At 44.6% G+C, this 14,903-nt stretch overlaps 1 protein-coding gene across 1 annotated transcript in view; it reads left to right on the top strand.

Annotated features, from left to right (window-relative positions):
* Positions 1–3,886: 3,886 nt before the first annotated feature.
* SPRED2 (sprouty related EVH1 domain containing 2) overlaps positions 3,887–14,903 on the top strand; it is a 59,306-nt gene continuing 48,289 nt past the window's right edge. The window contains exon 1 of the mRNA XM_065589685.1: positions 3,887–4,382. Within this exon, the coding sequence (XP_065445757.1) occupies positions 4,336–4,382 (47 nt within the window). The 5' untranslated portion in view covers positions 3,887–4,335. The remainder of the gene's footprint in view (positions 4,383–14,903) is intronic.

Below are 14,903 nucleotides of genomic sequence, written 5' to 3' on the forward strand. Positions count from 1 at the left end.
GGCTTGACTGGGCAGTTACCCCAGGTCCTGAGGAAGGGGCAGCACGTATTTATGCTGCCCCAGGAGCAGACCAAAGACCAAACTATGGCTGAGAGAGTTACATATGAGCCCCTAGTTCCCCCCTTGCTGCAGGTAATCTGCCACACCAACCATATCTATTCCTGTGGCTTCCCTTTTCGCTGGCTAGCTATGCTGGCTGGTGTGTTGAGGGGATGGAAGAGCAATACGGATCCTGCCCACTTATGTGGGAGGAGGAGTAGCAGCTCAGCAGAGGCTAGTCTACACAACAGTATAACCTGTGATGCAGGTGGCCAGTGCAGGGGAGGAAGGAGGTGACTTAATCCCTTTAATCCCCTGCGTGCAGGTACACAAGGTTAGCCACAGTCTTGGTATTTAGTTCAAGCTCAGCGAGACCCACGCTATAATGGAACTATTTAGTGCCTTGTTTGCCATGCAAGAACTCGTAGTGCAGATTGGAATAACATAACCCAGGGCGTCAGTGAACTGGAGAATAATACGTCCTTACTATGGGCCTGATCTTGAAGACACTTGCCAGGTATAATGCCTACTACCATGAGTAGTCCCATTGAAACCTATAGGACTATTCATGATAGTAAGCACCATGCCCGGTAGCAAGTATCTGCAGGAGTGGCCTCAAGAATTACACAATAATAAGCATTCATACTGTGCACTTTAAAGTACACAGTAATCATGACTTACCACATTTCCCTGTGTGAGAATCTTCTTAGAATACACTTTTGGGGAAGGTGCTTTATAATTATTATAAGTGTTCAATAAAGTGAGTTACAAAAACAAGTAACAGCAAAAGAAGAGAGAGATTGAACAGAAAGTGAAATTTCTCTTTGTTGCTGTCTGATTAGATGTATGAACAAGTTTCTTGAATTAAAAGTTAAGCAAAACATGTTGGAATGCTCCTGGAGGAGCCATTATAGTACATGGTCTGTGTATACCCTAGTTTTTACAGTACAGGCTTTTGTTTTAATCTATATGCCATGGGGTAAGTACTTTATTCTGTAAAATGCTTTGAGACTCTTGGAAATACAAAAACAATGAGGAGTCCGGTGGCACCTTAAAGACTAACAGCTTTATTTGGGCACAAATTTTCATGGGTAAAACCCCACTTCTTCAGATGCATGAAGGTGCCACCGGACTCCTTGTTGTTTTTGTGGATACAGACTAACATGGCTATCCCTCTGATACTTGGAAATACAGTAGAACTTCAAGTTTACAAACAACAATCTTACAAACAACCGGTGATATGAACTATTTTTCCAAACAGGAAGAAACAAAATACAGAACAAACGTGATGTTGATGAAGAACAAGTTAACATCCCTCACATTCTGATGCCTTCAAATGCATTGGAAATCGATTTGCAGTGGTTTAAAAAACAGCAAGAAAGTGATGCACTGGAACTTATGCACCATGCCTACTGTAATTGTGAGATATTCAGTTTTATGAACACCTCAATCCCCAATTGGTTTGTAAAATAGAGGATCTGCTGTAACAAAATGCTATATTTATATAGTGCTGAAAATATGGAAGTAATATAAATACATAACATTATTATTCATTATTTTGACAATGCCAGTATCATTCAATGCAGCTTACAGACTTGTGTGAAGACAAGTGCCAAGCATTACTATTATTATAAAGCATGACGCTGCTCGGGGGAGAGTGTGTTGAACTCTACCAAACCACCTGGCACCACAGTAAAGAGCTCTGCGTGAAGTGAAATGAAGGCAAACAGAAAACAAGACAAAAATCAATGAAAAACGCAAAAACAAATCAAATGCATGAAACTAACATGAAGGGATTTGATTTACAACCCTAGAAGCAAAAAAAGTGAAAAAAAATCCCTTATCTCTCACACTACCACTTACCAGTGTGTCCCAGCATGCGCACCGCTGCCTAGAGCTGTAGCACATGCTGCAGTCCCTGAGCACAAGGGGGTGAGCTGAGGACAGAATCGCTGCTCAAGCTCTGTTTGCATGAATGGCCTTTGCGTTTGCTGGGCAGGAGCAAGGGCCTTCTCCATTCATATCTGGCAGCTACGAGTAGGGGCATTTGGGAAGGGAAAATAAAAGGAGTGCCTTTTAACTGCTTTGAAACTCATGGGTGTGGAAGAAATTCCTGCAAAGACCCTAAGGGTGTGTGTGTGGGGGGGAGGACAGTTACAGATATTGTCCCTTAAATAAGAGTAGGGTCTGAGGCTCCAGGGAATGGGGTTATAAGAGAAAGATGCGTCTTTAGGAGCTTGGATTATATGGGGTATCAGATGTGTTATTGAAGGGCATGGGGTTATATGAAGGCAGATGCATTTTTGAGACAGACCTGTGGTTATATAGGGGCAGATGTATTCCTGGGGTCTTGGGTTTCATGAGGGATCAGATGCGTTATTGAGGGGGCCAGGGTTATATTGTGGGGTCGGGTTACATGGGGATCAGATGCATTACTGAGGAGGTTGGGCAGTTGTATTGTAGGGGCAGTTGCATTATTGAGGGGCCAGGGTTATATTGTGGGGTTGGGTTACATGGGGATCAGATGCATCAAGAGGCTGGATTTATACAGAAGCAGATGCATTTTTGAGACAGATGGGATTATATGGGGGGCAGAACCACTACTGAGCGGCTGGGGTAATATGGGGGGGATCCAATACATTACTGAGGGGCTGGGATTATCTGGGGATCTGATGCAGTACTGAGGGGCCGGGGTTATTTGGGGGATCCAATGTATTACCAAGGGGCTGGGGTTATCTGGGGATCTGATGCAGTACTGAGGGGCTGGGGTTATTTGGGGATTTGATACATTACTAAGGGATTAGGGTTATGTAAAGGATCTCATGCATTACTGAGGTGCTGGAATTCTACGGGGGACCCAATGCAGAACAGGGGGCTGGGCTTATATGGGGGATCCCATACAGTCCTTAGAGCTGGGGTTGTCTGGAGGATCCCATGCAGCACAGAGTGGCCAGGCTGGGATAATCTGGGGGAGGGGGAGGTTCCATGCTACATAGGGGGCTGGGGCTACAGGGGGATCCCATTCAGCACAGAGGTATCGAGCTGGAGTTTCATGGGGGATCCCATGCAGCACAGAGAGGCCCAGCTGGAGTTCATGAGGATCTCATGCAGCATGGAGGGGCCCAGCAGAGGTTAACAAGAAACCCCATGCAGCACCAAGGAACCCACCCAAGGTTACACAGGGGATCCTGTGCAGCACAGAGGGACCTACCCGAGATTACACGAGGGATCCCATATAGTACGGAGGGACCCGGGCGAGGTTACACGAGGGGAATCCCCTGCAGCACGGAGGGACTAGGCCGAGGTTACACGGGGGATCCCCTGCAGCATGGAGGGACCCGGATAAGATTACACGGGGGATCCCTTGCAGCATGGAGGGACCCAGCTGAGGTTATACGGGGATCCCATGCAGCACGGGGGGACCCAGCTTAGGTTATACGGGGGGATCTTGTGCAGCACGGAGGGGCCAAGCTGGGATGGGTCCCATGCTGTACAGGGGGCTGAGGATACAGGAGGATTGCATGCAGCACAGAAGGGCCCAGCTGAGGTTACACTGGGGGATCCATGCAGTCCAGAGGGCCCCTAGCCCCAGCTGATGTTACATGGGGGGAATCCCATGCAGCACAGAGGGACTCTGCTATGGTTATCTGGGGGACCCCAGGAATCCTACACAGCAGGAGGGGCCCGGTTGGCGTTACACGAGTGGGGGGGGGGAAGCCCACGCACAGGGAGGGACCCCGCCGGGGTTACACGGGTGGGGTGAGCCCACGCAGGGGGAGGGGCCCGACTAGTGCTACGGGGGGCAGAGGCAGCGGGCGGGGGTCTGGCGCAGCACCGCCCCGTGCACGCCGAGCGCGGCTGGGCCCGGCCGGCCGGAGAAGAAAGAGGAGGAGGTAGGGGGAGGTCCTACTTCGCAGACGCGTCTCCTCCCCTCCCCGGCTCGCTCGGGCTCCGCCGTCCCCGCGCTCCGGCGGGACTGGAGGCTGCCGCGCGGCGGCGGCTTTGGCAGCAGCGGGGCTGCCCGATCACGTCATCGCTTCCGCCCAGTTTCCTCCTGCCGTCGGCGGCGGCGCGCCTCGGACATGGAGTGACTGAGGCGGGGATGGGGCTCGCGCGGGGCCGCCGGCTGCACCCGGGCGCCGCTGCTGCTGCTGCTCCTCGTGCCGCCGCCGCCGCCCGCTGACCGGGCCAGCACCCCCGCCCCGAGCCAGGCCCCCGCCCGCAGCCAGGCGGCCTCCCCCGCGATGTGAAGCCCAGGAAGATGCGGAGGCGCAGCCCGGCTGCCCGCGGCGGGGGATGAGCCTAGAGGGGGAGAAAATGACCGAGGAAACCCACCCAGACGAGTGAGTGACGGGGGATAAACACCTGGGGGAGGGCAAAGTTGTGGCACTTGTGCGTGGAAGGGCTGCTGAGGGGGGTACCCCGGGCCGGGCCAGCGGGGGCGGTGCATGCCTGCTGCTCCCTGCAGCCGTGCCCAGCCCGCCCCCCCTTGCTGGTTGCAGGGCCCCTGCTGTGTGCATTGGGTGCACGGTGCGTGTCTTTACAGCCTTTGTTGCTGGGGGGAGGGGGCAGGAAGGTCCCGCGGCCGGGGAGGCCCAGTGTGTTGTCTGTGCCTCGGCTATACGAACGGTCCTACCAACCCTGCTCCCTTCCCCCCGGGCTCTGCCCTACTGCTCCCCGCTCGCCCAGCCTGGCTCTCGGAAGCCCCCCGCTAGTGCCTCCAGCCTGGGCAGTCCCCTCCCCTCCCCCGGGGTGTGCGCGCTGCAGCTCTCACATCCGCCATTTCTTTTTTCTTGAATCGTCCTCATTTGCATACCACATTTTCATTCATAAAAAAAAAAAAAAACAACCTGTCCAGGCAGGCGAGGGCCCGGCGCGGCGTGCGGGGCTGGCCGCTGGTGGAGCGGCCCGGCGGGGCTGCCGCGGGGACCCAGCAGCGGCGTGGGCCTGGGGGAAGGTCCCGTGCAAACGGGGCGCCGGGGAGGTCCGGGGCGCCCGGCGGAGCGTGCCTGGCCTGCCGGCGGGGGCTGGGACACTCGTGCGGAGCCTGCCCTGGCTTGAGGGCGGCTGGGACTCGGCTCTGCCTCCCCCGCCGGGCAGGGTGCACGGCTGGCGGCGGGCGGGAGCAGAGCTCGCCTCTCCCTGCCCCGCGGGCCGGCTCAGCCAGTGGCGCGGCGGCGGCGGCTGTTTGTGAATAAGACGGTTCCCGTTATTGTCACATGATCCTGGCATTCATAAATCCGGTAACCTTTAGCCTGTCCCATTCAGTCGCTCCGGCTGCCTTGTGCGCGATTGCTGCCCGCAGGGCCTGGCGGGGAGAGACTCGGCCTGGCTGGGAAACTCTCCCTCTAAAAAAAAAAAAAAAACCAGCACTTATGGGCCCCAGACCACCTTCTCCTCCATGCGCTGCGCTGAAGGGGAAGGGGAAGTGACTCAGTTTTGCAGCACAGGCGAGGGGCGGTCGATGTCGAAGGTGTAATCTCGCAGACATGGGGAAGATAGTGTCACTGTTGCCCCTAATTTGGATGATCGTCAACGCGCTCGGAAGAGCAGTTCCTGCCTGTTGGTTTGTGTGAAGATTTATGCAGGAATGCGGTATCCACACTTGACTAGGGGATTCCACTGTCTGTATACCTATTGCAACTAATGAACCTTGTACATCCTATGCAAGGAATGGTAGTAAACATGAATAAAAGGTTAAATGTCAAACCATAAAATAACACTGGACTCTGCTTAAAAGTAATTGGTGTGGGGAAATGCCTATTAAAAATGCACTACCCTCTGCTTCTGCAGTTCTTCAGACCCATGCCCTCACATTTTGTCCAGAAATTTTGATTTGACATGGTTGAAGAAAAAAGTAATTGTATAACTTATTCAACTGTTCCATTGTGGCAATTATAATAATGGCTCCAATTCTGCAGTCACTTACATGCATGTTTAAATAAACATAAAGCACATGTTTTTTAGTGTTTGCAGGATCACATCTTAGGTATGTAACCTTCCTCCAGTGAAATATGGTAGTAGTCGTCAATAAAACGCACAAGATATTTAATATACAATGCAGACTGTTAGCGTGACGTTTCTATTTTAATAGCAATAGAATAGAAAGAGCTGGACTCCTCCCATATGGTAATGCTTTTTTCTTGGAAGTGTTCTCCAGTTAAACCTGTCAGTGTTAACAGTATTTGCAAATAAATAGATTAATACTTCTACAAGATTTTGTGGGTAAATGCTGGGGACGCCATGTTTGCATTTATTTCATAATTATTGAGAGGACTGGTCTCAAAAATAAATTAACAAAGATGTTATCACAATATTACAGAAACCTATTTAAGAGCTGTCTGTACTCACCAAAACATTGTTCCTGGCTATCTTTTTCTGGGTTTGACAGACAGAAAAATGAGTCTCAACATATAAAACAGGTATATGCTTCAGTATTTGGCATTAGACCCATACTTACGACTACTGCAGGTATTTTAAAACATTGTTTAAAATGTACAGCTTTATTCCTATTTACAATAGAAATGGTAGTTCAGTGGCGTGTCCTGTGTTATCACTATAGCTAAAAACCGAACCAACACTAAATCAGATTGTTGCAGAAAGAGTGATGAAGGAAATGGCTTTTAACTTCAACCCAGGTGTTAAGATGGATTATATTTTTGGCATTTCTCAATGGAGAAGCCGTGAAATAGCTGCATAGTTTATGAAATTGTGATAAATTATTTTGAAGTCTAGCAGACTATGGCAATTCTTCCAAATAATAGTCCCGTTTATCGTATGGATTTTCTCCACTAATAAAGCTAGGTTTAAAACAAACAAACAAACTGTAGGGTGGCTTTTTTAGTAGTATTACAAAAAATGGTTGCCACGCTTTCTAGCCTGCTAGGCCACGTTAGTTTGTAGTGAAGAAATTAACTTTCTGGTTTACAGTGGATTAAGGTGGTTAGTGGTTATGTGTTTATTTATGCTCTTTTATCTAGTTAAACAATATTTTACTTTTTATGGTATTAGACGACAGAATATTCTAAGTGTATTTGGGGGTTGCTGCCAGGATGGATGTTGATTTAAAACAGCATATTAGAAAATTGAAAGAATTCTGTTCAGAAATCTGATGCTTTGATTTTCAGTGGTTCATTCTGATTTGTTTTAGAATCATTTTTCCCTTTAACTGTTCCACTGCTTATACTTGCATTTCTGGCATGCTTTTAAAAAGGAAACTAACTCATGACTACTTTATTTTGTCAGGTTTGGGTGTTTTTTTGGAGGGGTGGGGGCGGGAAGCAATGCCACACTAGCTTGCCCTGGGATCATCACAGTTTAACCAAGCAAAGCTGTCCCTGGCCATTACTTAAATGTGTGATTTACTAGAAAATCTCATGGGTGAGAGGAAGTGGTGCAGGTGACTCAGTGGGCAGCGCTCTTTAAGTCTGGGTAACTATTGAACCAATTTCCCAGTATAGTGCTAATTGTCATCATGGCTGTTGGAGGTGCTGTCTTTCAGGTCAAATGTAAAGCAGAGGTCCTGACCACGTATGGTCATTAAACATCCTGAGCAAGTATTTGCAAGAGTAATCATGTTTGTTCTAGTGAAACACGGATTGCTGCAGTACAATTCAGGCAGTTTACATTATGACTTGCCTCAATATTCTCTGTAATTTCCTTTATAAGTAATTCTTCACCTCCTATCCTATATTGATGGATAGTGTTGCTGAAGTAGTGACTTGTACGTTGTTTTTCACTTCAGTAAAAAGAAGTAAGGACCAGTACTCTGATCAATTTCCTCAAGCTCTCTGAACAGTGGTAATAAGCTCTTCTATTTGCCCTTGATATCTGGCTCTGATCTGCTTAATTATTCTAGTTCCACTGAGTACACTCTGAGCAAATGTAACAACTAGATTACAAAAATAGCTAGTGTTGACATGAATTCTAAAACAACCTTCTTCAAGGTAATTTTAATGTTTTTGTTTTGTTTTAGTGTATTGAACTGAGCAAACTTTGGAACAACTCTGTAACCATTTGTAAATCCAAACTGAGTGTTTGCAAGATTAATATCAATAGTTGAAGGTGCATTTGTCATTGCACAGAATGCCTCTTTCGGCTTCTAGAGCTTTATTTCCTTCCCCGTTCCTTTCTCCATCTGCATATCACCACAGTACTTCTAATCCATGTTGGTGTTGATGGGAATATTTAATAAAACTTAAACCTAATTAAGATGTAATGTTGAGTGAGTTGAAGCTGAGAGACATTAAAAAATGTTAAATTCCATGTTCCTCTGGGCCATTCCACTATAATTGTCTATACCAGATCCAGCCATTGATCTTTGAGGGACTCCCACTAAAATCAGTCTTGTGCAAAAGCTGATGGCAGCTTTTAAATATCAGTAATTACTATAATTTTCTATACAATTGAAGAATATAGGTTAGTTGATTCTATGCTCAGTACAGATGTTAATTTATTATTACATGTTGCTGGTGATGTGTTTACGGGTTTCACTGGGAAGAATTTGCATGTACAAAAATCAGTTATATTTAATGCTACTTTCATTGAGCAAACCCCCAGTGCCAGAAGTTGTCACAGGAAGTAATTAAATGGAAAAGGTCAGAAAATGAGGATGTGTTTGTGTGTAGCATTGTTTGTTGTTCTGTGTCAAGATAATTAAGTTAGTCTCAGGGCTTGTCTATATGGAGACACTCAGGAAAGATAAGACAAATTAACTGAAAGTGTGAAGATGTAGCACATTAAACCCTTGTGTGGATGCTCTCATTCAGAAATAAACTGGCCTTAGCTCCTCCACCAGCCACCTGTAGCTTATTCATGGCATTAAGTTGGCTGGGAAGCAAATAGTTTGTGACTCTGATTAGAGGTGTCAAAGTTGCTTTATGAAAGTCTGTAGCAATTATGCTATGGGGCGCTGACCTTGCAGAAACTTGGTCCTAGAAGCAGTAGAGACACATCCCAACCTTTGCAAATATGACTAGCAATCCTCTTGAAATGTTTCAAATAACAGTTTAAAGTGGAATATTAACTTTGCATTGGCATGTTTTGCAGCTGGTTTTATTGTGTCAGATACACCGATCCCACCCACCACTGAAAATAAGAGCAATAAATCACCACTGTGCGTACTGTGAATACTGAAAATATTCAAGCTTTAAGGTTGCCCTTTAGAATTAGACTTGTCTCATTTTCAGAGTAACTTTCTCTATTGCACATTACTGACTACTTTCTCCTAGATGTAATAAACAACTGATTGCCCCCTTTTTTTTTTTTGGTCATGAGTATGAGCTGTGCAGGAAGACACTGGCCATACTGTGTGTCTTGACATCATTGCTTGGGACAGGAAATGCAGACTTGCCAAAATTTAACCATTCACTTTTTGGCCTAAAAATGTAATATGATTATTTCTGAGGTTTATACATTACTTTAAAAAAAATACTACAAATAACTAGCTAATGTATTCAATTACATTGAGAACTAATTATTTTCAAGGGAAGTTCTTAATGAGATGTGATAATTGAATCTAGCACCTTCTACTTCCTTATCCCAGGCCAGGGCTTTAAAGGGACTCGTAGGTTTGTTTATTTATGTATTTATACTACATCCTGAATGGTTTATGGGAATGGTATGTGGCACATGGTCAAGTGAGAAAGGCAAGAGGAAGAGAAGTCAAGACAACAGGGGAGGAACAGAACTGGTAGAGGTGCACCATATTTCTCACCAGCGGTAGCACTTTACTCTTAATTACAGACAAGCTCGGCTTATAGAACAGCAAGTTCAGGTATTGGGAAGCTAACGTGATAAGGGAGAATCAAATAATTTGCCTTCAGTTGGACAAAAAAGTCCATAGCCCATATATCCTTTTTAAACCCTTTTTTGTTTTTTTTTTCTGGGCAAGTGTGGTTCTCAGATTGACAGCCCTGGAACTAGAGGTTGTTTACTACTTATAAAACAGATGCAGCCCAGGCAGGGGCAATGGACTGCCCTGCAGTGTGCCTCATTCCTGATCCGGCAAAACAGCCAGTAAGGACTAAAAGGTTTATTTCCTCTGCAGGTTTATTAAATCCTGACACTTCAAACAAGAGTATCCAACGTAGTGGGATGTTTTTAATGTAGCGCTCTGAGAGCTGGATTTGAATGATACATTTGTTTGTTAGGCCAGCAAACCACCATCGGATAGCATTCACTTTCAGTCCCTCAGACTGAGCCATATTAGAACCAGTGACATTGAGACAAAAGGCAACTGAATGCCACTATAAATCCCTTGAGCCATCCAATTCCTCTGCTTTCCAACACACACTGTCAAGTTTATTAAACGAACTCTACTCATCATCTTGCACTGTGCTGGAGGAAAGGAAATTATCCTCCAGTTGGGTAAAACCTGGGAGCGGAGTTGTCAGGTATAGAATACCTTTTATATCTTCAGAGGGACCATTGCCATTTAGAACAAATCCAAAGCAAATGGTATAAAACGGGTTCAAGCCTGTCATATTCTGGGTGCACTCAACTTCCACTGAAGTAAAGGAATTAAGAATACTTGCAACCTTGCAAGGTTGTACCCTATATATCCTTGTATCTTGGGACTAAATTCTGCTCAAGAAGATATGTGCAGCTCCTGTTGACTTCAGTGGATTGTGCATGTTTGTTAAAAGGCAGAATAATGCCTTCGTAGGAGAAACTGAAATTGACACGAATACAAGTTTACATTGTGGGCAGACAAATAGCTACAGAACTGATAAACAAAAGTACATAATCAGAAACTACAGGTGCAGGCGAAGTCTACATAACCTATTTGCTGAACAGATTAGTCAGTTTGTGTATTTAAACTGCCATGGTAGTGTAGACAGCAAGAAATGATGGTATATAGGCTCTGATGTGAGGGTATAATTTCATAGATTCTACTAAATGAAATATGAGAGTGAATTTCTAGCCTACCTGATGTTGCATCTTGTGCGCAGACAGCCAGAAATGCAATACTTAGGCCAGTTATCCATTTAGTTGAGGTGACTGGATGGCTAATTCTCTTGGTTTTCTCTGCAAGTCTTTCCTCACTGGACTGCTATTAAATATTTAGGATTGAAATCTAGCAAATAGGAGTATAAGGAGAATCCTTGCACTTTATTTCCTTTGCCAAATAGACTGAAATGGACTGAAAATGTAATCACCAGCAAATGTACACTATGCACAGCAGGAACTGAAGAGGGGGTATTGCAGCCTTTCCCCAGTCATAAGACCTAGGGAGAAGAAGAGGAGCTCCCAGCAGCAGAACCAGCCACTAGAAGTGAAGGCCCTCCTCATCCCTAGTAGGAGGTAGGGGTAGTGGGGCATCTTCCAAACTTAGTCTGTGGTGTCAGCTTCTTACAACTTGATTTTTGGGACGCCTTTATTTATTTGCCAATTGTTTTGCCTCAGACTCCTCCTGCTTTTCTCCCTTAATAGTTCTGCCTCGTTGTCCCTGCCTTCCATACACTCTTCCTCCTTTCCTCTCCCTTCTTCTTCCCCTTCTTTTTGCCTTTGCTTTTGTTTGGTTTTACTAATTCTCACCCCCAACCCCATTTAAAAAGAAACACAGGGCTTGTGTACATGGGGAAATTGACCAGCATAGCTATAGTACAATAATTATAACTATTCTGCTGTATCTATCCGGTTTAACTCCCAGTGTGGATGCTGTATTCTGACTTTATTCCAGAATAATTCTTCCACTATAGCTACGCTGGAGTATTTCCCTATGCAGACAAGCTCTAAGGTTTGTGCCAGGTATCACTTTGATAACTTAAGTTCTGCATCCATTTACTTCCTACTCTTCGTGTGTGTTATGTCTTTTAGAGTGTAAGCTTTTTGGGGAAGGGATTCTCTTTTCTTGAAAGTATGAACAATGCCTAATTCATTGGGACCCTGATCCTGACTGGGGCTTTGGGCACTACCACAGTATAAATGATAATCACCGATAGTCTTTCTTTCCAGCGTGGGACTGTTATAATATAAAAAAATGACTGGCTAAAACTTACTAAGTATTTGTGGCACCTTAGAGACTAACAAATTTATTAGAGCATAAGCTTTCGTGGACTACAGCCCACTTCTTCGGATGCATATAGAATGGAACATATATTGAGGAGATATATATACACACAGACAGAGAGCATAAACAGGTGGGAGTTGTCTTACCACCTCTGAGAGGCCAATTAATTAAGAGAAAACAAACTTTTGAAGTGATAATCAAGCTAGCTCAGTACAGACAGTTAGATAACAAGTGTGAGAATACTTACAAGGGGAGATAGATTCAATGTTTGTAATGGCTCAGCCATTCCCAGTCTTTATTCAAACCGGAGTTGATTGTGTCTAGTTTGCATATCAATTCTAGCTCAGCAGTTTCTCGTTGGAGTCTGTTTTTGAAGTTTTTCTGTTGTAATATAGCCACCCGCAGGTCTGTCACTGAATGACCAGACAGGTTAAAGTGTTCTCCCACTGGTTTTTGAGTATTTTGATTCCTGATGTCAGATTTGTGTCCATTAATTCTTTTGCGTAGAGACTGTCCGGTTTGGCCAATGTACATGGCAGAGGGGCATTGCTGGCACATGATGGCATATATCACATTGGTAGATGTGCAGGTGAACGAGCCCCTGATGGTATGGCTGATGTGATTAACCTGTCTGGTCATTCAGTGACAGACCTGCGGGTGGCTATATTACAACAGAAAAACTTCAAAAACAGACTCCAACGAGAAACTGCTGAGCTAGAATTGATATGCAAACTAGACACAATCAACTCCGGTTTGAATAAAGACTGGGAATGGCTGAGCCATTACAAACATTGAATCTATCTCCCCTTGTAAGTATTCTCACACTTGTTATCTAACTGTCTGTACTGAGCTAGCTTGATTATCACTTCAAAAGTTTGTTTTCTCTTAATTAATTGGCCTCTCAGAGGTGGTAAGACAACTCCCACCTGTTTATGCTCTCTGTCTGTGTGTATATATATCTCCTCAATATATGTTCCATTCTATATGCATCCGAAGAAGTGGGCTGTAGTCCACGAAAGCTTATGCTCTAATAAATTTGTTAGTCTCTAAGGTGCCACAAGTCCTCCTGTTCTTCTTTTTGCGGATACAGACTAACACGGCTGCTACTCTGAAACTTTACTAAGTATTGTTCATTTTTCAAAAGTTTCTATGTAATGTAACATAAATGCTTTTAGGATATGAAAATTAACCTTATTGTAAGTCTTAATTCTGTGCTCTATTTCCAAAAAGCATCATTGTACTTCATTTCTAGACGTTTTCCTTAGACGAACATTTGAGCTAATGTATACTACGTGGGTAGCCCAAAGTCACCTACTCTGGTACCAGATGTTGTTATTCACTCCCCTGAAAGGATTGCACTATATTAAATGAAATATCAGAGTACTGACTGTATTGCCCCTGCACCTATATACCCTTGCTAAATTTAATTTTTAATTTAGAGACAAGAATATACTTTTTGGGAGAGAATTTTCTCCCAATGAAGTTAAACAAAATGTGCGTCAGGCAACAGTTTGAACATGTCATACACTCTCTGCAGAGAGATAATAAACTGCTCACTTTTCTCTTTAGGTGGAATTTTCAGTCTCCTTTTCTGTTCACATTCTTCCTGTTTCATTTTTTGTTCTGAAGAATTATTATTCTTAGCTCCCTTTTTTAACCCCCTTCCCTTACTCTGTCTCTCACACTTGTCCTTTCCTCCCCTGTTTCTGTTCCATCACTTGCTGCTCTCTCACTCCTCCTCCCAAGGGAAAACCTGCCATCACTGCATTTCAGTTTTCTTGCCTCAGAATCTATTTCCAAAATCCTGTTTCCCCCCCCCCTTTTTTTAAGGGATGTTGCCCAAAATTACTTGCTGTTTTGACTAGCCATAGAGGAAAATAATCTCTCTTAATGAGCCCATTACATATGCCAGCCAAATACCTTTTTGAATGCCAGATATTTAATGCAGTAGAACTGGATGCTTACCTTAAAAGTAAATTACATCACAAAATAGTATTATAAACTCACTTTCAGGCTTGTAAATACATGTCATTTTTTAACCAGGTTACCACCTATTGCTTGAGGTTTAACCAATTCTCAAACTGCCAAATTAGAATCCATGTTAGTCGATGGCCTGTTTCATCTGTGTTCGTATAACTTTCTTGTTGGACTTGCTTTGATCACAACTTTAACAAACAACCAAAAACAAAAAAAAAATCCTCTCTCCAAGTGTAACTTTAAGGGGAATATTTGGCCAAAGATCCCCCTTACTACACTCTGGGTAAACTCTTCAAGGAGTGGACAGCCAGGGGAAGATGCTTTCTGGCCCAGTTACAAAGCCCTCTCTGACTAATTGATTGTTAGCCAGGAAAGAACTTTCCTCGTTTTGGCAAGCTGGGGGACTCACAACTCGGTACCAAAACTACTGGGCTTCTCCTTTATCTCCGACACTTGTGTAAGCCAAATAGCCATAGGGCAGTTTTGTTGTCAAACTAACTTGTGAAGAAAGCAGGCTTAGGTCACCATTGACGGCTATGCTTTTGATCTTAGGAGGTAAAAGCTATCTCAGTAAGGAGCAGCCTCCGTTGTGCAGTATCTGTGGCCTAGCGGCAAATTTATGGAGGCAAATTTAGGCTGTGCAATGCCCTTAGTAAAATATTAGATAAATCTTCCATATTTTATTTTAAGACTTTACATAGATGTTAAAAGGACTTTCAAAACTATTTTTAGAACTACCTCTTCCAGTATCTGTTTCTCTCTGGGAACAATGTTCCTCTCTCAACAAGAGCAGATATCTTTTTTGCAACTTTTGGGCAAGGCAGGTAGAGTCCGCTGATGCCAGATCCAGCCATTGATCTTCATGAGGGACTCC

This window comes from Chrysemys picta, chromosome 3, assembly GCF_011386835.1.
Source record: "Chrysemys picta bellii isolate R12L10 chromosome 3, ASM1138683v2, whole genome shotgun sequence".
Classification (NCBI taxonomy): domain Eukaryota; kingdom Metazoa; phylum Chordata; order Testudines; family Emydidae; genus Chrysemys; species Chrysemys picta.